Source organism: Amblyomma americanum, chromosome 7 (genome assembly GCF_052857255.1).
Source record: "Amblyomma americanum isolate KBUSLIRL-KWMA chromosome 7, ASM5285725v1, whole genome shotgun sequence".
NCBI lineage: Eukaryota > Metazoa > Arthropoda > Arachnida > Ixodida > Ixodidae > Amblyomma > Amblyomma americanum.
In genome coordinates, this window is record NC_135503.1 from 34,869,645 (window position 1) to 34,897,158 (window position 27,514).

General features: G+C 46.4%; 1 protein-coding gene across 1 annotated transcript in view; it reads left to right on the forward strand.

Annotated features, from left to right (window-relative positions):
• The first annotated feature begins 1,901 nt into the window (after positions 1-1,901).
• The window catches only part of LOC144098862 (aminopeptidase N-like), a 33,383-nt gene continuing 7,770 nt past the window's right edge, over positions 1,902-27,514 (forward strand). Inside the window, exons 1-15 of the mRNA XM_077631780.1 lie at positions 1,902-1,954; positions 4,313-4,700; positions 7,432-7,708; positions 8,539-8,694; positions 9,450-9,552; positions 10,285-10,405; positions 11,212-11,363; positions 11,940-12,053; positions 12,585-12,719; positions 12,969-13,034; positions 14,038-14,103; positions 15,496-15,649; positions 19,128-19,217; positions 24,621-24,751; positions 26,064-26,119. Coding sequence (XP_077487906.1) covers positions 4,316-4,700; positions 7,432-7,708; positions 8,539-8,694; positions 9,450-9,552; positions 10,285-10,405; positions 11,212-11,363; positions 11,940-12,053; positions 12,585-12,719; positions 12,969-13,034; positions 14,038-14,103; positions 15,496-15,649; positions 19,128-19,217; positions 24,621-24,751; positions 26,064-26,119 — 2,006 coding nt within the window. The 5' untranslated portion in view covers positions 1,902-1,954; positions 4,313-4,315. The remainder of the gene's footprint in view (positions 1,955-4,312; positions 4,701-7,431; positions 7,709-8,538; positions 8,695-9,449; positions 9,553-10,284; positions 10,406-11,211; positions 11,364-11,939; positions 12,054-12,584; positions 12,720-12,968; positions 13,035-14,037; positions 14,104-15,495; positions 15,650-19,127; positions 19,218-24,620; positions 24,752-26,063; positions 26,120-27,514) is intronic.

Consider the following 27,514-nt stretch of genomic DNA (forward strand, 5'->3'; position numbering starts at 1 on the left):
CATCGTAGGAAGCAGACCTTGCTGCAACGTGAGATTCCCTTACAGGTATCGCAGAAACATTTCTTTATACCTTGATTATATGTGGGCGGTCAGGTTCTCGTCGGCCGATGCGAAAAGCTCCATGAGAAGAGGGCACATCCGGTTCGCGGAAGATTGTATGCTCAACGGCATCTGGCGCTGACATGCGCGCTTTTCCGAAGTCTGGCCAATTTGATTTTGACGACGGCTTCGAAGTAGCCACTCGAAAAAGGGAGAAACTAGCAACGTTTCAATCATAAGTGACAGGATCGCAAAAAAAAAAAACGTATGCGAGGCTCCATCTCGTTCAGTGAATGCGGCAGCTGGGAGCCTTCAAACTGCGCAGTAGTGGTAAACATCTTTCAAGAGCCTCCCATTTATGTGGCTCAGCTGTTGTGCAGCGCGTGTCTACATGGCGGACTTGGCCCCAAGAGTGATGCCCAAAGGGCCAACACACATCGGGACCAGTATACCCCTCCCCCCCTTCATAGTAACAACCACCACCATGGCGGACAGATGAGTGAAAGGCACAAGAACTGCCGCACTTCTCATAGAACCCCGAACCCCGAGCGAAGAAGTGATAGCGATAGTTGTGCCATACTCTTGCTCCCCCGCCCCGTTCTCTGAGAGAGCCCCATATCCCAAGCTCACCCAGATTACATGACAACAGACGATGTATTATTGAAAGCACCCTCTATTACTCGCTTTCAGAGATTCTGGAGTGACTTTTACCATAAGCCCCACCCCACAACGTGGCCACAAGTAGCAGACCACGTGGCCTAAAGTCTCGTGTACCATAAGCCCTACCAGGTCATGTGGCTACGTGTAACAGGCCGCCGGCCTGGAGTCTCCCGTGTCATAAGGCCCAGGCCTCCTCGAGAACACGTGTAGCAGGCCACACAGTTTAGAGTCCCTTGTGCCATAAGCCCCTCCACGTGACGTGGCCACGTGTACCAGATCACGTGGCTTGGAGTCCCATGTACCATAAGCCCAGGCCATCCTACAAAGCATTCTCACTGGTAACCGGGGGATGGTAGCAATCTGCGGCTACCCGTTCTACGGCGTTGGAGTTAACGCCTTATGTCCAAAACAAAGTTTCATTCGCAGCTGTCCCTGTAAAAATTGGTGGAAAGACTAAGTAATAATGCCCCCTTCGCATTAGGGAGTGCATCTTAGAGGAGCGAACATGAGAGAAATGGCAGTATAGCATGACTTACCATGCCATGACTGAGAATGGCAACATACCATCAATAGTTTCTTTTCTAGAGTATTTATGCAGTAAATTATGCCAAACGTTCACGCATATGCCATTCCAAGTAGCATATGTCTATTTTAAACGGCTTTTGAGACTATTTAGGTCCTTAATTTAGGAATGGTTACGTTGTTTTTTAATGTAACGCGACAACTGTCATAACGTCATAAGAGTGGTGCTAGAAACAATGGCAAAGAAAAAATACTTGTCGCCGTACTCTAGAGATGGTAGAATATACCTATCCGCGCTGGAAGGTAAAGCAAAATTTAAACGGCTCCTGTACATCTGGCCCATTGTGAAGAAGACCGCGAATGCAAGAATTACAGTTCGATGGCTAGTCTTTGAACTTCCTCTTCGTTCCACACTGTTCGCTTAAAAGCGAACCTGCTGGCACCTCTTTAATATTTTAATTTCTCATCCATCGTACAATATTTCCCATTCGCAAAACAATAAATGCTGCTTTGTGGCATTTCAAGGACGCTCACAAACTATTATCGCCATTTTATTTCACGATAGGCAAACATTCCTCCTGGATACGCAGAATCCGTCGAGATATCTATACACGCGCTACTGTCGTAAACGCGCGCGCTTCGGCGCACTGCATCACGCGCGGCCTGCGGCCAGGGTGATTAGAAGAAGAAAAGTAAATAGCCCACACCGGACCGCGACAACAACCGCTTCCTCGTAAGTGCGCGACGTAGTCGTGTTTTACGGCCGCCGGAGCTCCGTTCACATAAGCTCCATGAGACTCGCTAGCGCCCGCAGTATGCAGCAAATACAGGAGACGAGGCTACTCATATTTCCGCTTCTTTTCTCTATGGGCACAGCCGTGACCGACGGCGCCCGGAGTTGACTCCAGGAGTTTTCCTGATGCTCACGCATTTCATTAAAACTTTAACTGCAGTCTATCCTTTACCCGCCGCGGTGGCCCAGTGGTTAGGGCGCTCGACTACTGATCCGGAGTTCCCGGGTTCGAACCCGACCGCGGCGGCTGCGTTTTTATGGAGGAAAAACGCTAAGGCGCCCGTGTGCTGTGCGATGTCAATGCACGTTAAAGATCCCCAGGTGGTCGAAATTATTGCGGAGCCCTCCACTACGGCACCCATCTCTTCCTTTCTTCTTTCACTTCCTCTCTTATCCCTTCCCTTACGGCGCGGTTCAGGTGTCCAACGATATATGAGACACATACTGCGCCATTTCCTTTCCCTAAAAGCCAAGTCTATCCTTTACGTCTTGATTATTCGCGTCGGGTTCCGCAACCATGTGGCTTTTCAATTGCATGCAAATCGATTTTAAATCCTTCCGAGGAAAAAGGGGGGGGGAAAGGGGGGGGAGGGGGGGGGCTGTGCACGTCATGTGACTACAGCGAGCCAAAAGACGACACTGCCGGCATTCTGTTTTTCGGGCTATTCTGCCGGTTGCCGGCAATATAGCCACTTCCGTTAAAAAGGACAGCAGTTTTTGAAAGTTTGATATCAACGTGTGGCACTCCGCTTGTGACGTCACAAACATGGCTTGACTATGATACGTTTTACCTGCTTGCTGTACAAATATTTCAGGACTTGCTTTTGGTCTTTCGGCCCATTTCATGCATGGGGTCGCCTTTTGCACTTCCTTTATCAGGCAATCAAAGCGTACATGTGTATGTTACCTTTTTTCAATAATGTTTATGACGTCATGGCTACATCACGCAGAACACCAACTCGGCCAGTGCACGCCATTTTGTTTTCACTTTTTTTTTCCCCGCAACCATTGTTGCAACGAAGCCTAGGATCTGTAACGAATGTAATGCAATTAACTCCTCAAAAATGTAAAACAAATTCTTTGAGGTGCCCTAATTTCTTTTTTCGCACTGAAGTTACGGCCAGGAGCAGCGGTTGTAGGGATACAATTTCGCCTTCATCTTCAACCAGGAACTCCGGCAACCTGCTGCCGTATAGCCACGAACAAAACATCGCGCCCTACCATGCTCTTTCATATTGGGCTCGGAGACGACTTTTGCTTATTTAACGCACAATTCCCGTATTCCACAAAACAATTTTTTTTAAACAATCAGGATTGCCAGACAGATATGATACTTTCGTGATATGAAAGCACCATTCAAAGTGTTCCTAGGCCCCACTGGTGAACATGGATAGGCCGCATATTTTAACAAAAAAACAAAAAGGAGTCTTAAAGCTCATTTATTTTTAGTATTCGGAAGATTCTCTCATTCTAGTAACCACGTTTATCGAAGAGATAAATGTAGTGAAGAACTATGGCTCAGTTAACCAGTCCTCACACACCGCTCCGTAGATCACGCCAAATTCCTCGGAATTAGTAAGCCGCCTTTCGAGCGATGTTCTCCCTAAAGAATTTTTCATAAACCTCCTACAAAAGTGGTGTTTTTTTTTTCAAACCTCCGATTTAGTATACGTGTGGCTTGTGTTGCGGCTAACGGATCAGGACGACAGGACAAGCAAAACGCCTTTACTGGTATTAACAGCACCTCTTTCTATCCGCGAGTTGACCGAAGGTTAATCTATCGTGCGGGACCTCTTGCTCGTAAGGGGCCGCAGTTTTGTTCTCTGCACTCCCATGCTGGAGGAAAATGTAGCTGCAACCGTACAAAGTTAGGCCAGTCGCGGACTTTGGCCTTCATATTCATGACAAAAGTTTCACATTCAAGAAAACCGATGCCACTTGATACGAGCCGGTTGTACTAGCTGATACTATTGAAACAGACTAACAGGCACATGAAGCACTATGAATTAAAATAGGCATTGAATGAATGAATGAATGAATGAATGAATGAATGAATGGATGAATGAATGAATGAATGAATGAATGATTGAATGAATGAATGAATGAATGAATGAATGAATGAATGAATGAATGAATGAATGAATGAATGAATGAATGAAACTTATTTGCCCACTACTACAGTGGCAAACCAACTCATACCAAATCAATGTCATACCAACTCGCCCAAGCATGCGTTTTAAACCAGAGCTTATCCACGCAAGCTAAGCGTCCCGGGGTACTCGTCTGCTCTATGCGCAGGTAATGGGTCGCGTCGACCGGCTCACGAACGGCGTGGTGATCGGCACGGTGACCACGGCGGTGGTGATCATCCTGGTGATCTTCATCGCCACCGAAAGGCGCGTGTTCATCCAGCACCAATTATTTCCGCCGTCCATGGGCGAGCCCGTGCCGGCGCCGGGGCTGGACGTGCTGTCGCCGCAGCCGTGGTCCGTCATCGACCGCCAGGCCTACCTCAGCCACAGCATCGTGGCGCCCTCGGCGAACTCGCGCCACCACCCGCGCCGCCTGCCGCGACACCTGGTGCCCGTGCACTACGAGCTGGAGCTGCAGCCTCAGCTCGAGGGAAAGCCCAAGCAGGTGGACACCTTCCGCGGACGCGTCGTCATACGCGTCAACTGCACCGCCGGTGGGCACCCACTCGCTCTAGTTACGGTGATACGTCCATAGGCGTTGAGCGCAGCGGCATGCTTCAACGTTGGGCCGTGCTTGAAAGGGGCTGAATTTGGACGTCTGCGTGAATTCCCAAATGCGTTCCGAAGAAACGCAACGGAGTGTAATCCAAATATAATCCAAAATCATGTTAAAGTTTCACAAAAAGTAGATTTGATTTTGTAAATACAGCTCTCATGAAGACGGCACAAAACGGGGAGCCGGGAGTTCAGAGGAAGCCCTCTTCCATCTGCGGCTGTGGGAACTAGTAGCCCCATGGACGAAATGAAATGAGTGGAACGCCTCGCAAGCACTGAAATTCTTTTTTTGGGGAGCTATTTCTTTCGCAACTTCCAGCCCTTTCACTCCCTTCCGTATCCCTTCCCTTACGGCGCGGTTCAGGTGTCCAACGATATATATGAGACAGATACTGCGCCATTTACTTTCCCCCCAAAACCAATTATTATTATTATTATTATTATTATTATTATTATTATTATTATTATTATTATTATTATTATTATTATTATTATTATTATTATTATTATTATTATTATCCCTTTCCCCACCCTTAACTTCGATAGATCGACAGTGGAAAGCATCCACTTCTTTTTTAAAGTATCGAGCTCGAATCCTTTCACCAGCCGCAACTCACCTCTCTTTATAATCGCTGCAAGTGTCCTTCTGCCTTATGATCTGGCTCCTCTAGAAAAGAAACGTCCAGGAATAAAATGCCGCTCTGTCCTAGAGCATCTCCACATAGCGTTTTCCTCTATCTCCGCTTTTGCCATTAACGTCGAATCTAACAAAAGAGTGTTCTGGGGAAAACGGGAGAAATCGGCTGGAGGAGAGCTGCGAATCACTGATGCCCATGTGCGTCCGCACTTGGAAACGGCGCAAAATGACAAAATAATGAGAACAGGACAAACACCGATCTGTGGCGCAGGTACGATGCGATGACGCTGACGTCACCGGACAGTTAGAGGTACCCCTCTTAATGATACGTGCAAATTAAATTTCTCAAAGCAGTCTTCTGATTTCACATTGCATCCATGACGTCGACCCTTTGTGAAGAAAAACTGGAGGGGGCAAGCAATTCCGCCTTAACGGTATGACGCGATAGCGTTAATAAGTTCATAAATGCCCATAAACGTTGTTTACTTTGTATTCATAGATACAGAGAGTCCTCGTACCCCCCCCCCCCCCCCCCCCCCCTGGCGCAGTGGTGCAGCGGTTAAGCGATGCACCACTGCTCTGCAATGGCAGGTGCTGTCACCGGTGGGGCCACCTGTGAGACCCGGGTTGCTCTTCCCGAGCGAATTCTCGGAGCAAATCATTAATGTAACTGTCAGCTGCCACGGTGGGCAGTTTGCTCACAATCCGGTAGCCAGGATGTGATGACGTCACAAGGTCATGAGTTCTAGGAGGTCCGCATGCCAGCTAGGTTGCTTCTCTGGGAATTTTTTGTGGATTTTTCGCTCTCGGCCAACGACGCCGACGACGACGCCAGATTTTTTGCGACATGGGGCTTTTAACGCTATGGCGTTGAAAGCCGAGTACATCTTAGAGCAGAATGTGAAATTATGAAATGGAATTTCAAGGTGATTCATTTTTAAAACACCGCGATATATGCGGGAGGGAGCCACTCCTGGCTGGGGTACCGGGAACAGAGTGGAACTGCGGGCCGTAAAACCGCATCCAAACAAATTTTTCCGAAATATTTTTCTCGTTTCAGAGGGCAGCTATGGAGACTGCCCGTTCGTTAACAGTTGGGAAGTGATTTGAAAAAAAAAATGTGACATATTGTGCAACGACATTTCGAAGCTGATTTTGCGATAAATGTGTGTTATGATGCAGAAGATTCCCCCACCAGTCGCTCTATGAGCTGGGTGTTTCTCCGATTCTCACAAGCTTCTTGTGTAGTCAGAAATGCTACCGCGTGCGCTACATTTGCTCACTAACACAGTCGTTCAAACTAGATGCCTCAAACAGCTCTACATGAAAACGTGAAAAAGCATTCTCAAACTGCATGTCAAGCAAACGAAAGCGAACTGCGCACTGTAGCAGACGATGGCGCAGACGGTACCCTAAGCCACCTCCAGCATAGAGTTCTTCAATATCACCTAGTGTGAAAATTGGTGCCACCGTCTATGCGAGTTTCTTAAAGAGCACTTCATCCACCGCAGGCGATGCATGGAAGACAATGTATCGTATCAGTATTGGCTAGTGTCGAGCCGAAACAATGGATTCTGCCTCAGATGTGTCAGCAGCGGCGACGCAATGCTCTCCTCTGTGCGCAGATTAAATTATTTCAACAGTGCGTTTTCACTTCAATAATTTTAACGCAAGTGAACTTCGGTGTTCGGCTGGTGTGGAAACTTTCGCAGTTTTTCTTCGAGGTTTGCCGTGAGAAGAGTTGCACTGTTATGGCTGAAGCCATAACAAAACCCCATTTTCCCGGCAGTGCCGCCAGCTTTCCCTCTAAGTAATATTGAGAAAACTCGATTTCCGTAGTCCGCGAGCGCCCTCTATGTTTGTAAACATAGTACTGACCTACACAGCGTTCGCCTTCTGCAATCCTTTTTTTAGTGGTCAGTAATCATTGCGCGGTTTCCAAGTAATAATGAGTGATTACAGTAGATCTGCAAAACCGCCGCTCGATCGTGTAGAAACCGGTACGCAAATAGTCTGCGCTCCTCTTGCCTCAGAGACGCAGACCATCACACTGCATGCATCTCCGGAGCTGGAGGTGTCCCTGGCCGGCCACAAGGGCCTCAGCGTGGCGGTGCACAACGCGGAGCCGCCCTTCGCCAAAGTCAAGGCCAAGCACTTGACTATGGAGCCGGAGGAAGAGTTCCTCCACATCCGGATGGGGGAGAAGTTGAGAGCCAACCAGTCCTACGTGGTCGCCATAAATTTCCGGGGAAAGTTGGGCACCGACAGGGGCTTCTACAAGTACCACTATCGCCTGAACGGAACGCTTAAGTAAGAGGCGGCGTCTCCGCGCAAACACGCCGGGGAACTTTTTTTATGCAGGAGTGCACTACGGCTTGAGCATCAAATTTATTGGGCCTAACTTCACATCTGTAATGCACAGCTCATCTTGATAAGTTTTTGTCCATGATCACCTGCTTAACATAACATTGCCATAAGCGAGCCCTTTATACGCTCACATGTTGCATACAACGCATACTTGGCTACGTAGCTAGGAGGACAGGTTATACATGTCATCTAGGTGACCTTATAAGAAGTGGAAGAACAGGAGAGAGCAGTGGATGAAGAATAATATAGCTTCAATAGAATACAGGGGGCTGCAGTAAGAAGGAGAGTAAGGCTAGGAATAGGGCACGATAGTTAGTCAACAGTTTAAAGCACAATCTTTGGGAATGCATATCTGCAGCAGCTGCCTGCGGCTTACCTCCAAATGTATAGGAAAAACAAGTTTTACATCTTCCACGCAATAGCCTGAAGATCCGTCAGGGCAGACAATGGTCGATGCCACCGAATGTATACACCTTCGCATGAAAGCTCAAGGTGGGCACATTTTGAATGTCTCCCAGCTCTGGACAAACACGCATTAAATACCGCCAGTAGAACTACTGGTCCACATAATTGGACATCTACGATTGTAATGGTATTCGAGCCATGGAGGGCCAAAAATGCCATCTGTGTGAAAGAGCCTGGAGCCGTATACGTGTAGCACATCTCACGTAAGAAAGGATTTCGGGGGTTGCTCTGCGTGTAAGGACTACGGTGATCGTATTCACAATCTACTATGACTTGTGAGTATATTCAGGGCTGTTCGGTCATTTCAGGCACCTGCTTCTCACGTTCTTCGAGCCGACGTTCGCGCGACGAGCCTTTCCGTGCTTCGACGAGCCGGACTTCAAGGCCACCTTTTCTGTGACCATCGTCAGACCTGAAGGTTACACTGCTCTGTCCACCATGCCCGTCAAGAAACAGGAGGAAAGGTAGGCCCCTCACATTAACAACGGTGCAGAACATATTTTTCCATTTTAGGAGTTGCTCACTGAAACGGAATTGTGACCTCTGGGATGGATATTCACTACGAAAGCTAATGGCGTATTTCAGTCGTCGACTCGGAGCAGAACCCTGATAGGTCTGTATGATATTAGGTGTGTAATCATTTTTCATTCAAATAAGGGTTTGCATTATTTCTCGTATTTCACTCACTGCTCATTTATGATGCCAACAACTTTAATTTTTTTTTGCATCTGCTGTCTGTAATTAATTTTTACAATTGTTCTTACAGGAGGTCCCGTCCACAGTCTCCGACTTTGGGACCTCCTTCTGTATTCCAATGTTTTTCTCTAACCTTGTACCATAAACATGTAATAAACGAACATTGAACCTTGAACAGCTTTTTACAATTGTTCTTACAGGAGGTCCCGTCCACAGTCTCCGACTTTGGGACCTCCTTCTGTATTCCAATGTTTTTCTCTAACCTTGTACCATAAACATGTAATAAACGAACATTGAACCTTGAACAGCGAAGGAGCACAAAATGCACCTCGGCCAATAGAAACTGACCAGTTGAGTCCAAATGCATTGAAGCCCGCTTAAAGAAGCAACTAATTGTAGAGGACCAAATGAGGGGTAAAATTACATAATGGTCATCTATAGTTATCAAGCCGATAAGCTACGCTTGTTTACCGTCCGACCTTAGGCAAAAAAAAATGACTCATTTCAATCTGCGCCTTTGCAGATCTAACGGCTTTGTCGCCGACACCTTCCGGACCACCATGCCCATGTCCACGTACACGCTGGCCTTCGCTGTTCTCAACTTCACGGCCCAGAGCAACGGCAATGTAAGGGGGAAAGGCTTGGATGCTTTTCACCGTGCCAGACTCCCCTGTTTCTCAGTTGCTGGAAGCTGCACTATAATCCATCTTGTTTCTCAGCCGATTGAACTGCGATACCTTGTCAGGCCTAAATCGCGATGCTGTCGTGCCAGGAAGACTCGAAGCACTGGTTTCGCAGTGACTGTGCGGTTTCCTTAGACGCGACTGTCTATAGGCCGCCGATCCCGTTTTTTCAGGTTCCACTCAGTTTATGAATGCACTTAAGTGCAGTCGAAACTCGTCACAATGAAACGGTTTATAACGATATTGCGGATATAACGAAGGAATGGCGATTCCCATTTGAAGCCCGGTCAACACGGGCTAGTATCCCCGGACCCCTTCAACTTCAAGTTTAAAGTGAGACCGAAATAGTTGAGTTTCTCGAACAAGCTTAAAATACAAGCAACAAACAGTGCAACGATTCACGTAATACTCACAAGCGAACTTTATTAGGGCATTTTTTCTTATTTCTTCTTTTTAATTTAATGGTCATATTCCAGACTCAAAACTTAATGCACTCATCCACAGGAAAACTGCAGTCTCCTAATGCAGTGCAAAAAGAAATTATAAACTTGCCTTCTTGCGTGCCTGCCATGGCCACATCGGGTAGAGTTTCACGTACGAACTGCACCAGATGGTGGTGTTCCCCTACGCCGCGTGCTATTTGGTGACCTACGCACCGGTGGCGCATTCCGACAGGTCACCATTTGGTCCCTGACGGACAGGTCTCCGTACCTCAAGTACGCTCTGGATGTGGCTCCTGCGCTTCTCAAGTTTTACGAAGACCTCCTGGGCGTCCCGTATCCGCTTCCCAAGATGGGTTCGTGTGAAATCTTTTGGTTTTCATCTCGTTTACTCAGAAAGCGTGCAGAAACAAGGTCAGCGTGAACGTGACAATCCTTTACTGCCTGAGATAGACCTAGCTTAGGTGCCTTGACCAGATTTATCTATTACTGTACCACTCCTGCTTGGCAAATAGCCCCACTGCTGCGACAGTAGCCCCCACTGGGCTAAGTCCGTGAGCGCCTTTTGCACTCTAAAAGTCATTCCTACACTGGTTATAGTAGCCGCATATATTCTTTATTCAAAGTATAATGTAACTAGTATAATGTAACTAGTTCTCTAGAGCATAAAGGGTGTCTCGGTGGAGCGTTCGTTTGGATTGGCATCATTTGCAAAGGAACACTTCACCGAGTCACCCTAAGCACATGTAACAAGTTACGCTCCTAGCGGCTCTGGAAAGAATCTTTTCATATTCATTGCTTTTATTTTTTTTAAACGAAAGTTTTGGACGGAGCTTCACCCATACTTTTTGTTAAGCACCTCTCTTGCAGTCTGGACCAATAAAATTATTTGAGCTTCGTGTTGGGGCCGCTAGGTGCGCCACGTGGTACTTGTCCTTCAAAAGTGGGAACGTCTGAAGCCTTCAAGCTATGAAACCCCTGCATGCTGAAATAGCTGTCTTTCAGGAATAGAGGATGCGATCTAGGCCGGTTTCATTGAAACTACCGACTTTATCCCAAAAAAATCTGGTAGACTAAAGCACATTGAATTGAAAAAAAAAAACTCGCCATAGCGGATGTGGATTGAAAGCAAGACAGCAATGTGCTTTGCGCTTTCTGGCAGACCTGATATCACTGCCGTCTTTCTTGGCCGACGCCATGGAGAACTGGGGCCTGCTCACTTTCCACGAACAGTGCCTGCTGTACGACGAGAAGTCGACGCCGCACAAGAAGCCCCTCATCGCAGGCCTCATAGCCCACGAGATTGCACACCAGGTACACCCAGCACCAGCGCAGTTTCACCGAGTATTGTTTTTCAACAATACGATGATAAGGGGGGGACTGAGGACAGAGGTTGAATTATATCCGACTTGCTTTGACAGAGTGACTGCACTGGTTTGTAGGTGCTCCCGGGTTCGATACCAGAACTGGAAGTCATTCTCCTTCACCAGTGAATATTCTGAGTAAAGTGTACAACGTACCCCTGTAACCTTATCGCTTGAGTCAGGGTTTATGGGTAGCACCAACTACACTGCCACTACGATTACGAATCTAGTTAGTTGCGTTACTGGCTGCTTTATTATTACAACAGCCGGTTATGAAACTGTCTCTCCTGAAAGGGGAGTCACCATCACTGTAGTTTGTATGTCTGAAAAGGAAGCCCCTACGTTCGCTAATCTGAACGCTATGAGGAGGAGGGGGGAGTCAGCTATCGTTCTCAGATTTGTCAGTGTTAACGTGCGAAAGATGTAATTTCTGGGGGGTGCGTGAAGTGTACGCAGCGCTACACGCAAAACAAATTACAGTGCTTGTTCGGAGGGTATGTCGACTATAGTTCTCTTTAACGCACAGTGGTTCGGCAATTTGGTGACCATGGGCTGGTGGAGCGACCTGTGGCTCAACGAAGGCTTCGCCACTTACATGCAGTACACCGGAGCCGACTTCCTGCAGCAGCAGTGGCGCATGGTGGGCATCATACATTCTTATTCTTTTTGTCCCGTAACAGCGCATGTTACCAGCGCAGTAACAAAAAAATGACAGAATAACTCGCCCGCCAAGCAGCCTTGTTTATGTTTACATGCTGCACTGAAAACAGGTGAAGGTCATTAATTTAAAAGGCTGCACCACGACCCTTCAATATCAATTAGAAACAAGTAATTCGTAACACTCAGTATAATGCACAGTATATTTACAGTGCCACCTTTCACTACGCTTCCAACCGTCGTAGACGGGTACTGGGCTGATAACACTGTATCTGCCTTCTTCGATTTTGAGGCCTTTTAGTACTCGATATGAATAGACAAAATCTGTTGAAAGGAAAGCTCCTAGCGGATCGTCGAAGTGGGCAAAGATTGTTTAGCATCCCGGTTAATTGGTTTGAAGCTGAGAAATTTTGAGGGAACATTTAGTAGCGGATGCTGCGTGACAGCCATTTGCCTTCACAGCAGCGTTCACGAGGCCCGCGAACTCGAGTGGCTTGCTTTTCGTGTTTTACAGATGGACCTGTTCGTCGTTAACGAGATGCAGCCAATCCTGAGGGCCGAATCGACGGTTACGGTTCATCCGATGTCGGTGTCATCGAATTCGACGTACCATTTAGATGCGCTGTTCGATCGCATCGTCTACAGCAAGGCTAGTATTGATGCTCCCCAGTTCCTCGTTTGGTCCCCAGACTTCCCCTGCTTCCCTATACAGCGATCGCCCTTCACATATACCTTGATGTCCCGCATTTTTTAAACAAATTGTTTGTATTGATTACAGTCTGCCCCTCCCCAGTCATTATGCTGCTTCTGTGATGTTCTCCAATGTTCTCTAATGCTTGTATTGTAATATTTGCCTTTCTGATGTTGTTCTTCTAATCTCACATCAATTCTCTTCCAGGCTTCGAGTGTCATCCGTATGATGGTGCACTTCCTCACACCGGAAGTATTCATCAATGGTGTCAAGGTTAGGCGAATAATTCGTCACAGACTGCTGTAGCCCAATCCCACGCTTATGCTGCCTGAAACGTAACGTTGTCTACGCACCTCATTCGGCGGAAGTAGCTGACGTCATTCGAAGTACCTAATTTTCGCCAAAAGCTCTCCCTAAAGACAAGCCTTCGTTAATTCTCGTAAAAGTGCACCTCAATCCTCTCTCAGCGACGTTGTCAGTATTCGTAAAGTAACTTCTGCTTCAGTCGCTATAAGGACGGCATAGGTTACCAGTCTTAAGTTAAACTAGTGCAGGCTTAACGCATCGCCTCGAGTGATAGTTGTCAGTATTCGTATAGTAACTTCTGCTTCAGTCGCTATAAGGACGGCATACGTTACCAGTCTTGATTAAGATAAACTAGTGCAGGCTTAACGCATCGCATCGAGTGATAGTTGTCAGTATTCGTATAGTAACTTCTGCTTCAGTCGCTATAAGGACGGCATAGGTTACTAGTCTTGATTAAGTTAAACTACTGCAGGCTTAACGCATCGTTTCGAGTGATAGTTGTCAGTTTTCGTAAAGTAACTTCTGCTTCAGTCGCTATAAGGACGGCATAGGTTACCAGTCTTAAGTTAAACTATTGCAGGCTTAACGCATCGCCTCGAGTGATAGTTGTCAGTATTCGCATAGTAACTTCTGCTTCAGTCGCTATAAGGACGGCATACGTTACCAGTCTTGATTAAGATAAACTATTGCAGGCTTAACGCATCGCATCGAGTGATAGTTGTCAGTATTCGTATAGTAACTTCTGCTTCAGTCGCTATAAGGACGGCATAGGTTACTAGTCTTGATTAAGTTAAACTACTGCAGGCTTAACGCATCGTTTCGAGTGATAGTTGTCAGTATTCGTATAGAAACTTCTGCTTCAGTCGCTATAAGGACGGCATAGGTTACCAGTCTTAAGTTAAACTATTGCAGGCTTAACGCATCGCCTCGAGTGATTCCCACTGTGTGTGCCTCGTTTCCTCTTTTGCAGTCGTACCTCAGCAAATACAAATACAAGAACGTCAAGCAAGACGACCTATTCAACGAGCTCAACGAAGTAAGTTGGAACAGAGTCCCCGTGTATGCGCACCTAAACTTACTGTTGACGATTTACTCTGCAACCGCTCTTCGTGTGAGGAGAATCGTCAAGGCTGGTGTTATTCTCTTTTGACGCGAGCGACAACCCAGCGCAAAGGTAGGTTAATTCGATTCAATGAAGCGCTGGCACATTAGGTACCCCCTTTGACAAAAGTAACCGAGCAACAGGTTTTCGCTTCTCAACCGTATAACGGAGCCTTTATCATCATCAGCAGCAGCCTGACTACACCCACTGCAGGGCAAAGGCCTCTCCCATGTCTCTCCAATTAACCCTATCCTTTGCCACCTGCATCCACCCTTTGCCTGCAAACTTCTTAATCTCATCCGCCCACCTAACCTTCTGCTGCCCCCTGCTACGCTTGCCTTCTCTTGGAGTTCACTCCGTTACCCTCAAGGAGCAGCGGTTATCTTGCCTCCGAATTACATGCCCTGCCCAAGTTCTTGATTTCGACTAGGATGTCATTAACCATAGTTTGTTCCTTCACCAGCCCTGCCCGATTCCGGTCGCTTAACGTTACACCTATCATTTTTCTTTCCATAGCTCGCTGCGTTGTCCTTAACTCAAGGTCAACCATTTTCGTTAGCTTCCAATGGAGCCTTTAAGGCACACCTTAAGACCGAAAAGTTTCAGAACGTGAGGACAAGAGTTCACCTTACTTTACACAGATTCTGAGCTATAGGGCTGCCGTACGTAAGTTCTTCTCTGCTCGGCTAAGACAGAAACCACAGTTTTCCATTTACTTTTGGCAAATAAGAGACATGTAAAGTTATCGAACTCTATGGAACTGACTGCGTTTCAAAAGGTTCGCTACTGGTACCCGTAATATTGCCTTCAGTGCAAAGCTCGAAGTTTTAGTCCTCAAAGGACTCGTCTCGGTATGGTACATTATTTCCCAGGTTGTCATCATTTCACGTGTTTATGCGCCAAGGAGCGGACATAATTTAGTATTTTTACGCCAATTATCGCATGCGTCCGGCTTTGGCGCGTAAAGCCTCGTCCCCTCTCTCCCCTTCAGAGAAGAGGAAGAGAGATAACGAAGAGGTAGATTAAGAGGGAAGGGGAGTGGAGGAAGTGGGCGAGCCGGTGGGAGGCGACGGGTGGCGCGAGGCAAACCACGATGGCCAATCGCATTCGAGAGGTGGGGAGATTGGAGAGGCGGTACGGAGTGTCCCGCGGTGATTGGTGGACTGGATCACGCCAACCTCCGCCGTCAGGGGTGAACATAATGCTAACGCGTGAATCACATTGATCGTCTGTGACTTTTTGTTTTCCCCAATCCACCCGGTTGCTACAAGCGCAAACTGAACGTTTAACCTTGAAACAGCGCGTTAAACGAAATGCCCACCGCAGGCCCAGCGTAAAGAGTCAAAGGTCAACGTCAAGCGAGTGATGAAGGCCTGGGTAAAGACACCCGGCTATCCTCTGCTGACAGTGACCAGGAACTACACCACAGGAGTGGTCAGCCTCAAGCAGGAGGCTTACACGCCTACAGATGACTCCAAGCGCGACAGGTAAGAACGGGACTGCCCCCCTCATAAGCATCGTACGCTGCCTCGTGACTTGCTGGCGGCGGAGTGGAAGCTGAGAGCGCGAGGAGACTGCTTCCACCCGCATTTTCCGCTGTACTGCCAACCAGCCCGTTGTGCTAAGGTGGCCCGGGCAAGGCACTTTTTTTTCTTTAGTTTTATCACCCACCCTAACGAATCCACTGCCAGCAAGAGTTTAGGCCGAGTACAACATTGAGCGGAAAGCAGGCCAACGGAACCGCGAAGATACGAAGCTGACAGCCGAGGGTTTGTTTTCACGTTCCCTGCGATTTCAGTTCTGTCTAGGCGCTGAGACAGCTCTCAACCTCGGTTTGAAAGTCGAGTTTTCGGCGCACCATTTATGCAGTGAAACGGTGTGCAAGCTGTGTTCGGTAGCACAAGAATGCACATTGAGCACAGGGGTATGGTATCTTCTAAAACACAGTTTAGGATTTCCAGTTGAAATAGCATTTTCAATGCCGTTTTTATAGAAACACGGCAATCATCTTGCGCAACACAAAGTAAGGCAGCTAGAACGAAAACCATTGCGTCCTGTCTGTACCGCTCTGTCTCGTGCAAGTTTTGGGTGGCTCGTTTTCAGTGTAATTTTCGCCGTTTTGTGACAGCAGTTAAGCTGACTTTAACCAGTGACTATGCGTTCACTACGTTACAAACATTACCCTCGCAGACCGTTTACACCCCGCCTGCTTCTGATAAAAAAAAATTATCACGTTAGTTTTCGGTAATTTCACGCATTTCAGTGATGCATGTTTCATCGCTCGCAGTCTGTAGGTTAAACATTCGATCTGCGGTCGTCAATTTTTCTAATGATTCTTTCACGTTATGTAACTTAGGAGGGTAGATGTGTAGGCCAGTTGGTGAGACATGAAGGAGCTAGACACCGCAGCGGACACGGGACAGAGAAAGAAGACGACACAGGGCGGTACTTGCAACTAAAATTTTATTTGAAACTTCATGGCTTTATAAAGACAGAGGCACGTGTGATCCTACAATCAAGTAAAAAAGGGGGAATGAAAAGCAACAGATAACAAGACCTAACTGACAACAATGCACATGAAAGATATGCGAGTCACAATCTACAGAAATCAGACTTTAAAACGTTATGCAATGCTCATCATGCGAGTCACAATCTACAGATATCAGAAGTGTCAAAAAACCGTCGACCGCATGTGGAAGCATGAAAACCACCAGACAAAGGAAGAAAAGAACGTCAAAAGGAAGCAGCCCAACCTGTTACCTGTCAAGGAAACCCAGTTCTTTTTGGAGGATGGAAACCGAAGGCGAACTAACGCATTGATCCGGTTGCGAGCGCAAGATGGCAATGGCCTCCATAATCTCTCTCTCAAGCTGCCCCTTCCTTCTTCCAACAATCTGGGTCTGGCTGAACTGAGGCCAACAACCCCGACACTTGCGGCAATGAACAGGCAGATTCGAACCCCCCGCCTCCCCCAAGGAACGCGCATGTTCTCTCAAGCGATCAAATGATCGCGGGTCGTTGTAACGAAGAACACTATTCTAATGAATGCAATGCTGAAGTCAACTCAATATCCAAAAAAAAATGTTATTTCATTTGCCCTTCAAACTATTTCCTTACTGCATTGCAGGAGATAGTTTTTGAGAGTTGCACGTGAAGGTCATCGCAGGACCACAGACTGAGACTCTTTCCTAAAAAGTACGGTGCATACGTAAAGAGCACCTTTGTCACTCTGTAAGGCTTGTTATTCAGGACCCTTGAAGAACGAGGTCAATGTCCCTTCAGTCGCAGAACACACCACCAAAGAGCGTCAAATTGCAGGGGACGTGAATGCGTTTTTCAGGCTATATTCCTCAAAAGCATGTGTAGCTCCGATTGTGACGGCTCCCGCCTGCCTTTATGCTAATCCGCTGGATCAGCCTCACTGTTAAACATGTGTAGCGCCCATTGTGAGGGCTCCCGCCTGCCTTTATGCTAGCCCACCGGATAAGGCAGAACTTCTTTGGTGGAGTGGAATGGGGGATCAGTTCACGAAAGCACAGTCATGATGCGACAAAGGAAAACTATGCAACTTCTCAAATTCAGACGGTTTTAGGAAACAGATATGTTTTCATTATAGCGGTATGGTTCCGCTCAGGTGGACGCTAATTGTAATTATTTCCTGCTTTTGCTTCGCATAGAGCGTAAAGGTTAATAATAATAATTGGCTTTTTGGGGAAAGGAAATGGCGCAGTATCTGTCTCATATATCGTTGGACACCTGAACCGCGTCGTAAGGGAAGAGATAAAGGAGGGAGTGAAAGAAGAAAGGAAGAGAGAGGTGCCGTGGTGGAGGGCTACGGAATAATTTCGACCACCTGGGGATCTTTAACGTGCACTGACATCGCACAGCACACGAGCGCATTAGCGTTTCGCCTCCATCGAAACGCAGCCGCCGCGGTCGAGTTCGAACCCGGGAACTCCGGATCAGTAGCCGAGCGCCAACAACGAAATATGACAGTAGAAAGAAAACCAAAAGCCAACCTGAACAAGCTGCGCAGCCGAAGCTCGTTGCCAATTCTTATTTTCTCCTCTTAATTATAGCGTGCATCGCGCCCGATAGACTGCATGTGTCATTCCATTAACAACGTTGTATATTTTGTAATATTAATCGCGTAAATGTGGTTGGCACACCCAGCGTACAGTGCTCTCTTAAAAGGTTCAAAATTTGCTGGAAGAACGCAACGCTCAATTCGTCCCATAAGCATGAAATAGTTCATTTAATATCAACAAGCACTAAGTTCATTGTCACCAAAGTAGCCCACCACTTCAAAGAAGCAATGAACCTTCCAACTCGAAAGGTAAAGAGTTGAGTTACTGTACAGTACCAGTGTTGCGCGTTTGTAGACCATATTACTCCCCTAAGCATCCAAATTATGAGGGAAAGCCGCAACTCATGTATGCAGGCGCCGAACATGGCAATCCGTTTGTTTCTGGCTGCCGAACTTATTTTATTGTAGGCCTGTTATTGTTGCATTCAATGAAACAGCTTGCTAGTAATGCGTCGGCTGCACGAAGGCCTATCAATAAGTTACGAATAAAATACTCCCCTTGTGGTGGATGGATGGCGCCATCTGTTGTAAACGCCACAAATCACAAACGTTTTCTTTTTAACATCCCGCAAACACTTGTGATAAAATTTCAAGTTATTGGTAAGAAAACATCGTTTTCAGTGAACATGTGCACTCGGACAAAAACAATGCCGCAAAGCACGAGAACAGTAGGTGTACTAATGGACTGTCAGCAACAGTCAAGCGCTAAACGATGCAAAGGAGTTGGCTTCACCGCATTGCACGGATGCTTTTCAACCATGTGATCGTGTTTAGCCAATAGGGGCTCGAGCGGCTCAGGGAAAACAAACGCGCAGCTCTACGTCTGCCTTACGCCGGAGACTTATTTCCTTTTTTTTTTACGCGTAGGAAGACTTTATGGAGCATTCCATCACCCACACGTCTATGCCAGCGAAGAACTTTGATCGAAGTGAGCAAATCGAATGGCTCCACAAGAAGGAAGGTGAGCCCTTTGTATTTACGGGAGTAAAGAAGCGTCCAAACACTTGTGAAGACCTACCATGTCGCACGTACTGATCGACAATCTCTACCGCGACATGCTGCGGTATTCCCCGCTCCTCGCCACTTCACTGCTCCAGCGCGGGCGGGGCTGAGATTGTAGTGAAGTGCGTGCGCCATAGAGTGACGCAATTTGATTGACGTCACTTTGCGCCATCCCGCAGGCGCGCGGTTTTCGAATGGCGCGAAAAATGACCCAAATTAGTTCAGCCACAGCTGCGGGGGTGATCGCGTTTTCGAGATTCTAAAAACTGATGTGGTTGTTACTTGCGGTCGGCTACAAATCTATAAATGCAATAAGTCACCTATCAATATTAGTTAAAAAGTTAACTATTAGAATTTAGTTAATCACTTTACTGGTAACATGATTCACCTATTTTTTTTTTCACGTGCGCCAAACGAATTACTATGCCGCAAAAAGATTCTCGAGTCGGGCTTCCCTGAAACACCTGGTTCATTCAAATTTAAAGTCGAGTGTGGTTATTAAAGCCTATGAGATCAAACAAAAAACAAAATAGTGCGTCTTTATGAGCTAAAATTCAAGCGAAAATGACTGGAAAGCATTTCTAGTTTGACATCCGTGCAAACAGCATGACGATCACTAGGTAAGGCTTACGTCTAGTGCTAAATGCGAAAAATTTGGGTTCTGTTTCTGCCATTTGCCCTTTCTAAAAGAAACTGCATCGTCGATGTCGCCGATTTGAAATGCTTTCCAAAGCGCGCGTCGACCAGTCCATGCCGGACGGTTTCAAGCGCCGGACAGCGGTTTCTTCGTTGTCTCTCGTTTCTTCGTCACCCAAGGCTGCCAGTATCAACGAACAAGCCCGAATTTATCGCGAAATTTTAGCACAACGATATTCTACTTAAGTTGGCACCAGAAACAATTCTCTCTAACGCTGCCACTGTGAACAAATTGAGACTTCCCCTCTAGGTCGTGAAAAGCCAACACCCTCTAAATACTTTCTTCAGGCCTCTCCAGGCCCTCCTTTCCACACGCGCTACGTCACGCCAAGTGTCCGGTCAGGCTGCTCACCAAGCGCGGCTCCGCTCCGCTCGGTTGTCTCCCTCGATGTGCTCGCGCTTGCCCGGGCAAGCACAGACACGAACGCAGTCTTGCAGTGAGCGTCTAGCTGCTGCTTGAGTCTTTCAGCCTGGCGTTGGGTGCATTTCCGTTCGCTCCTCGCACGGCTGTGTCTGTTTCGTGTGGCCGTTTCTTGTGTGGCGTGCGTACCTGTGCTAGCGCACGAATGGGAAACTGATTGCCTGCCGTGTAGCGAGTGCAACTTCGTGAAACATGGGCCGGTGCTGTGTTCCCGAGTGCCGCGGGAACTACCAGAATGGTCCCAAAGTACGTGTTTATTGCTTCCCAAGAGACGAAGTACGAAGAAAAGCCTGGTTGCGAGCCATTCCACGGAAGGATTTCACACCTACAGAGCATTCGAGGGTAAGACTCTGAAATATTGCTTAATAGGCGCTGGTAATTATCTTAGTTGTGAGCTGTCGCTCCCGGAAAGGCATGCTGTCTTTGTAGGCAATGATATCACTTCTTACACTTATGTATGAATTGTCCAGGAAGCATTTAGTTCTGTGGATGTGCATAAGGCTTGTGTAAAAGCTGTGTAAATATGTAAAAGCTGTTCACTATTCAGACTCTTTTTACTTAGTGTTTTAGGCAATGGAGAGTCATGGCGAATGGCCTTGCTTCATTTTCTCGTGCAGGTGTGTGAACTGCACTTCCACGCAGGCGACTTCATTACGACGTTGTCACACCAAGATGAACTGACAGGGAAAATAATAGAGGTGAAGCGTGACAGGCTACAGTTGAAGATTGATGCTGCGCCTTCTGTTTTTCCAAACTGCCCAAAATACTTGTCCTCAACGCCTGGACGGAGTGAATCGCCAGAGACGAAAAAAGCAAGAAGGGAAAACGCTGCTTTGCAGGAGGCTATGAGGAAGTCACTTCAGTCTAATGAGCTTGAACAGAAAAGAAACAAAGTTTCATCTTACGAGGAGTTCAAATCTAAGTTGCCTGGAATCTGCAACACGAAATTCTGGACCGTTTCTGTCGATGAGCAGTGCGTTAGGTTCCTTCTCATCGAGAATGATCCTTCACCTAATGTGAAATGCGCCTTGGTAGTTCTCCCTGATCTGTCACTTTCTGTTTTCTTGAATGGAGTGAAGCTTCTGTCGCTTCCTTCAGGCAGGATTCTGCCAGCTCAAGTATGCGACACCTCCAGCCTGTCCTTGCTGCTAGAAGAAATCGAGATAGGCTTGCATAATATACCTGAGGTGACGAAAGAGTCGAAACATACTAAAGTATTGCAGTTTGTCGGTTCACTGCTTGCAGACCTCATTGAGGACAGTGATACGACGAAAGAACAGTCTTCTTTGCTGAAATTTCTGGTTGAGCAGATAGAGCTTCTCCTCGCGAAACAGCATGTGTATAGCGCAGAGCTGCTGGTATTCGCCAGTATTTTGAATTCAATTTCTCCTCACGCATATCACTTCACAAGAGCTGCATCAAGAATCATTCTGCCCCATCCTTCCACACTGCGCCGTGTTTGCTCAAATTACAAAGCTGACCCTCTTGTGGAGCAAAATCAACCGCACTGTCTCTCCTACATCCGAGAACGAGTCAAATCAATGAAAGACCACGAGAAGACAGTGACCCTGATGATCGATGAGATCCACATAAAACCATACTTCGACTACAAAGGGGGCACAATAGTAGGATCGTCGGTTCATTCAACGGAACCAGCAACAACAGCCCATGTGTTCATGGTACAATCACTCCTTTCTGCAAACAAGGACGTCATTCACATATTACCTGTGAGCAAACTGAGCGCAGAAATTTTGCACGAGCATGCTAAGAACATAATCATTAATGTTGAGAAAATGGGGCTCAAAATTATCGCTGTGATAACGGACAACAATGCTCTGAACCGCAAGATGATGTCGTTATTTGCTACAAGTCCTCAGGTGAGCATTGTCTATCCCCATCCAGCCGATAACGCTCGCCCTCTTTTCTACGTGGTCGATCCTGTGCATCTCTTGAAGTGCATTAGGAACAATTGGATTAACCAGAAAAACCCTGGAACATGCCTCTATTTCCCTGAAATGGACTTGAGTGGAGCAATGCCCGAAGGGCCTCCTCGTATGAAAGCTGCTTCTTTCGCAGCTGTGCGGCAGCTTTATTCTTCAGAGAAGACGTCGCTTGTGAAGGCTGCTTACAGACTGAACGCAAAAGCCGTGAATCCAACCTCAATGGAGCGGCAAAATGTAAAGCTCGCTCTCGACGTCATTAATCAGTTTGTTTCAAATGCCCTCAGGACACATGGTTCCGCGTTCAAGATTCCTCAAGCTGAGTCGACTGCTCTTTTCATTGACGTTATCCTCACATGGTGGCAAATAGTCAATGTTAAGACCCCTTGCAAAGGCCAGAGGCTAAGGGACAGCATGCAAGACCCTGTAAGGTCTGTTGATGACACACAGTTAGCTTTCCTGAGCGGCGTTGTGGACTGGTTGGACGCTTGGGCAAGAATAAACATCACCAGTGGCTCGCTGACGAAAGAGACTCACAGTGCTTTGCGACTGACATGCTATTCTCTGGTAGAACTCTCGCGCTACTGCTTAGAAGAACTTCACTTCAAGTACGTACTGCTGGGCAAATTTCAGACGGATGCGCTAGAAGACCGGTTCGGCCGTTACCGCCAGCTGGCAGGATCACAGTACCACATTTCCGTGCGTCAGCTCTACGAATGTGAGAAGAAGCTTCGTCTTCAAAAACTTTTGACATTTCCACGCGAGGAAACAGAGTTTGAAGACGTAAGTGAGGATCTTGTCCCATGCAACTTTTCTGTGGCTGTCAGCGACGACGATATTACACACGCCCACTCTGACATGGATGCTATTGTCTACATTGCAGGATACGCTGCTCATGCTGCTTTAAAGAAGCTTTCATGTTCTGCTTGCTTCAGCACATTGGTGATTGAAAATCGAGAGATCGAAGCGGAAAATACTGCCATGATAGCTAACCTGTCGAGAGGAGGGCTGAAGTTTCCCCAGCCATGCACAGTTCACATGGTACTGATGACTAAACTAGTTGCAGAGAAGTTGTCTTTTGGAGCAACCGCGGAAGATTTTCTCTCCTGTAGAAATCAACGTGGTGTCGTGATTTCACAGACGATTTCCCTCCTGGACGAACACGACATTGAGACATGTGAAAATGGCCACACTGCACAAACTCTCCTGCGCTTGGTAGTACGCGTTGCAACCAACGTTGTTCTAAACAACTTTTGCAAACTAAGAAATGATGCCATACAAGACAATGCGCAGCAGAAGGCCGCAGCCCGGAAAGCAGCAACGCTTAAGAAGAAGTAAGTTTTATTCCCAAGCAATAAAAATGCTTTGCGCACACTTCATTGCTGGTGTCTCGTCGTTTTTTATTGTAAGGGTCAGATTAGCTGTACAAATACTCAACAGCGCAACATTATTGTGAGTGTCATTATTGCTGTGTGTGAAAGCTTTAAGCAAAACACAATACAGAATAAAACTAACACAATGCGCAGTAGACGGTGTTTTTTTTTTCAATGTTCACGAACTTCTACTTTAACAACTAGATATACGCATGTGCGGTCTGTGCGGATGGATTTTACCGCACGGCAGACATCATGTACGTGATAGAACCTAATAATTAGATGATTAATTGAAATTAACTAATCAATTTTTTATTATAATGACCAATAATGCGAAATTGGCGGCCGTATGCTAAATTGTTTATTATAAAAAACTGTATTAGCAGCTCGAACTTTCTTGACAATAAGGTGTTCTGCAATAAAAAAAATATATAAAGCAGATAAAATGATAGCCTAAGGCGCGCACAAACTAGCGAATTTCTTTTCTGCAGCAACGACAAAAATGAAAATGAAGGAATCACTTATAAGGCAGCTACGTACGGCAGTACCCGAATAGTGCAGACGGGCGCGGCGCGCTGAAATCGCGGAGCGCGGGGCCTGCACGGTCCCTTGGCGTGACGTCACGCGGCCGGTGGAGAGGCCTTAGCATTGAGAGGGTGTTGGAAAAGCGCCTGTCTGTTATGATGAAACGTTTGACTCTGCCGTGAATCCAAAGGGAATTGGTACAAAATATTTCGCAATGAAAACAGCCACAACGAGACATATAATTTTTGTACACACAATCCCTCCTGTTCGACTGAAGCGTCTCGCCTGTTTCGTGTCTACGTGTCTCAAACGTATTCACGTGTGTTGCAATTTCGGCATCCGTATACGACTGAAGAGGGAACATGCGTTCCGTGTCACGTGTTGCTGTCGGCCTTGCGTTCGAACAGGAAAGCTCAAGAAGAAAGTGTCCCACGACCAGTGGCTCGTCGCTAACATACAGCGCGTCGGCTACTACAGGGTCAACTACGATGTCTTCAACTGGAGACTCCTGCAGACCCAGCTGAAAGAAAACCCCCAGGCAAGTATCTCGAATATTGCGCAAATTTAAGTTTTTTCTGCCCTATCACCGTGAAAACTACAAACGCCTTAGACACTTTCGACCTACATATATTTAATTTTTTTTTTCATTTGCTTGTATTTTAAGCCAGGTATGCCTTTGTCGGCTGCTTGGATGCTTTTTTTGTGTTTGGTTTGTCGTGCTCTGATGTTTGGGTACAGTTCAACTGATGTGAATTGAACTGAAGCAGAGTTGAAATGAACTGATTGAATTGAATTTAATAACACGCCCATCGTATTATATCTTATGGGGCACATATTGAAACAGTCGGACACATCACGCCGTTGAAAGCATTCCTGCGGCATATTTGGAGTAGAGAATAGATTATTTTATTGTTTACCTGTAATTTCTCTAGTCGTGTGATGCGTAACTAAAATTGTTTTTTTTTTGCGTTTACTGAAAAGAGATCTTTGGCGCTGCATATGTATTTTTTTTGTATGTAGTTATCTGTCAACTTGGAGCCGTTACTGACCGTTGCTATAGCTACGGGTCCAAACAATGTTTGCAATGTTTGGATAGCGTTTTTCTTGTGTCATGTATATTGGATGAAGTTTAAATTGAAAACCTTAGAACGCGATCTTCACGGCGCATGTTTCCGTAAACGAGAGGTGCTCTGCTTGAGTGGATGCCGGTTTCAAAACAGTCCGCTCGCGTGATAAATCTCATCGCAAGAAAAAAGAACCCTTACGCACTTTGCACTGAAGCGTAGTAGCGTGACAGTTTTATGCGCGGCTGGGAGAAATGTTTGCGCACAATACAGTAACGGCTTTCTGCTTTCTAGATGAACAGAAAACTAACACATTCGTGACGATATGATGTGTCATCGAGCTCTTCCTCACGCGATAAGAGTAGCAGCTAGCCATGCCAATTAGAAATACAGTCGAACTTCGTTATCACAAAATGGTTTATAACGAAATAATGGATATAAAGAAGGAAAGACGATTTCCCTTGGAAGCTCGGTCAACACCGGCTATGAGGAAGCTACGGCTATAACGAAGCAAAACCGGGCCCCTTCATCTTCGGTATAACAAGGTTCAACTGTTTTGCGTAAAGGCTGCGTTTCGTCCAAAACAATCATTGTGTTCTGTATTTCGATTAAGATACGAAAATCGCAGATAAGTAAGAGAACGGTGGCTAAGAGAGTACTTTGTGAACATCCACTGAAGGAAGTGTTACTTACAGTTCATCATATTTGTGCTTTTGTTCAAGACACGATATATATCTTTATAGTGTACGATGCATGCGACTACATATGGTTTTTCTGCTCCGATAGGCAATACACGTCTTGAACCGGGCGCAGCTCATTGACGATGCCTTGGAGCTTGCAAGGTGAGGATTTCCACCGCTGTTACGCGTTGATGGCTTTGCTGAATGGTTGAATGCATGTCAGGAGAGAGGCGCATTGGCTCTAAAGGTACAAAATTAAGAACTATGCGGAGCCTATAATAAACAAAACCACAATATTCGAGCACGTTATCCAGGGCGTGATTTGTATACCCTTGCCTTTTACTCCGGCAAAGGCGCGAGAACATATGCTTCTCTCTTGTTGCAGCCATGTACAGTTTTGTATTTATCAGAATTCAAAGCTTTTAGCTCACCGACCAGGGAAACGTAAAACGGTTTGCTGGGTGCCTTCTTCTACTGAGATGTCTTGATGAGTTAGTTCTCGATTCAAAACTTCTATGTATATTTGAATGGGCTTCCTGTTCAACTCTGCCGAATCTAGAGCTGCATACACACGCACACACACACACGTTTCCTCTGACAAACTTAGCACCCGGGCGCGTACCTTATGCTGTCTGGAAAGAGGAAAGAAATGTTATTTAGTGTATCAACAGCTACACTAGAAATACTGCCCAAAAGCCGTATGTAAAAACGCACCCTATCCTATTTTTATTTATTTATTTATTTATTTATTTATTTATTTATTTATTTATTGAATACTGCGGACATGCTGTATGTACAAGCAGGAGAGGAAAATACATACAGGGGAAAAAGCAAAGCAAGCACGATAGTACCGAACAAAATAGATACCGCAAAATAAGCAATGCAAAAGTACAATTGAAAATGCGGTTACAGTACAGCTACTAAGCCAGTAGTGAAGATATCAAGAATTATTAGAAAGTAACGGAGAGTTCTTCGGTAGAGCATTCCATTCAGAAACTGTTCTTGAAAAAAAAAGAAAACTTGAATGTATTTGTGCGTGCAAAAATAGGTTTCAGGCTATGGGTGTGCTTTTGGCGCGAAGCTCGTCTATAGAATCAATAGCGATGTGATTTTCGGGTCGAATACCAAGTCGAGAAAAGTATATTGAATGAAGGAAGTTGAGACGGGCTTTCGTTCTTCTATCTGCAAGTGGTTCTAAGTCTGCAAGTTTCAACACGGTGGAAGGAGAGTCTAGGAAGTGGTGGGGTTTTGGTTCTTACAAAGTCACGAGTCACAGCTGTATGAGCAAACTGTAACACGTTAGAGCTATTACGCTATTTACCAGGCATGTATCTAGGGCGAGGCTCGAGGTCCCCGCGAATTAAAGATCATCCCCTCCCAAGTTTTCTTGTCAATGTCTTTTCGGGTATGAACCGCCGAGTAAATTCCCCGCCTTCCCCCCAGCCACACATGACGCTAAATGTTAGTTGGGCCTCTACCGAAAAAAAAATTTCTGGCTACTTGCCAGCTGTGCACAGTTGCTTCGTGATGACTCTGCATTTATCGACAAGGTAAAGT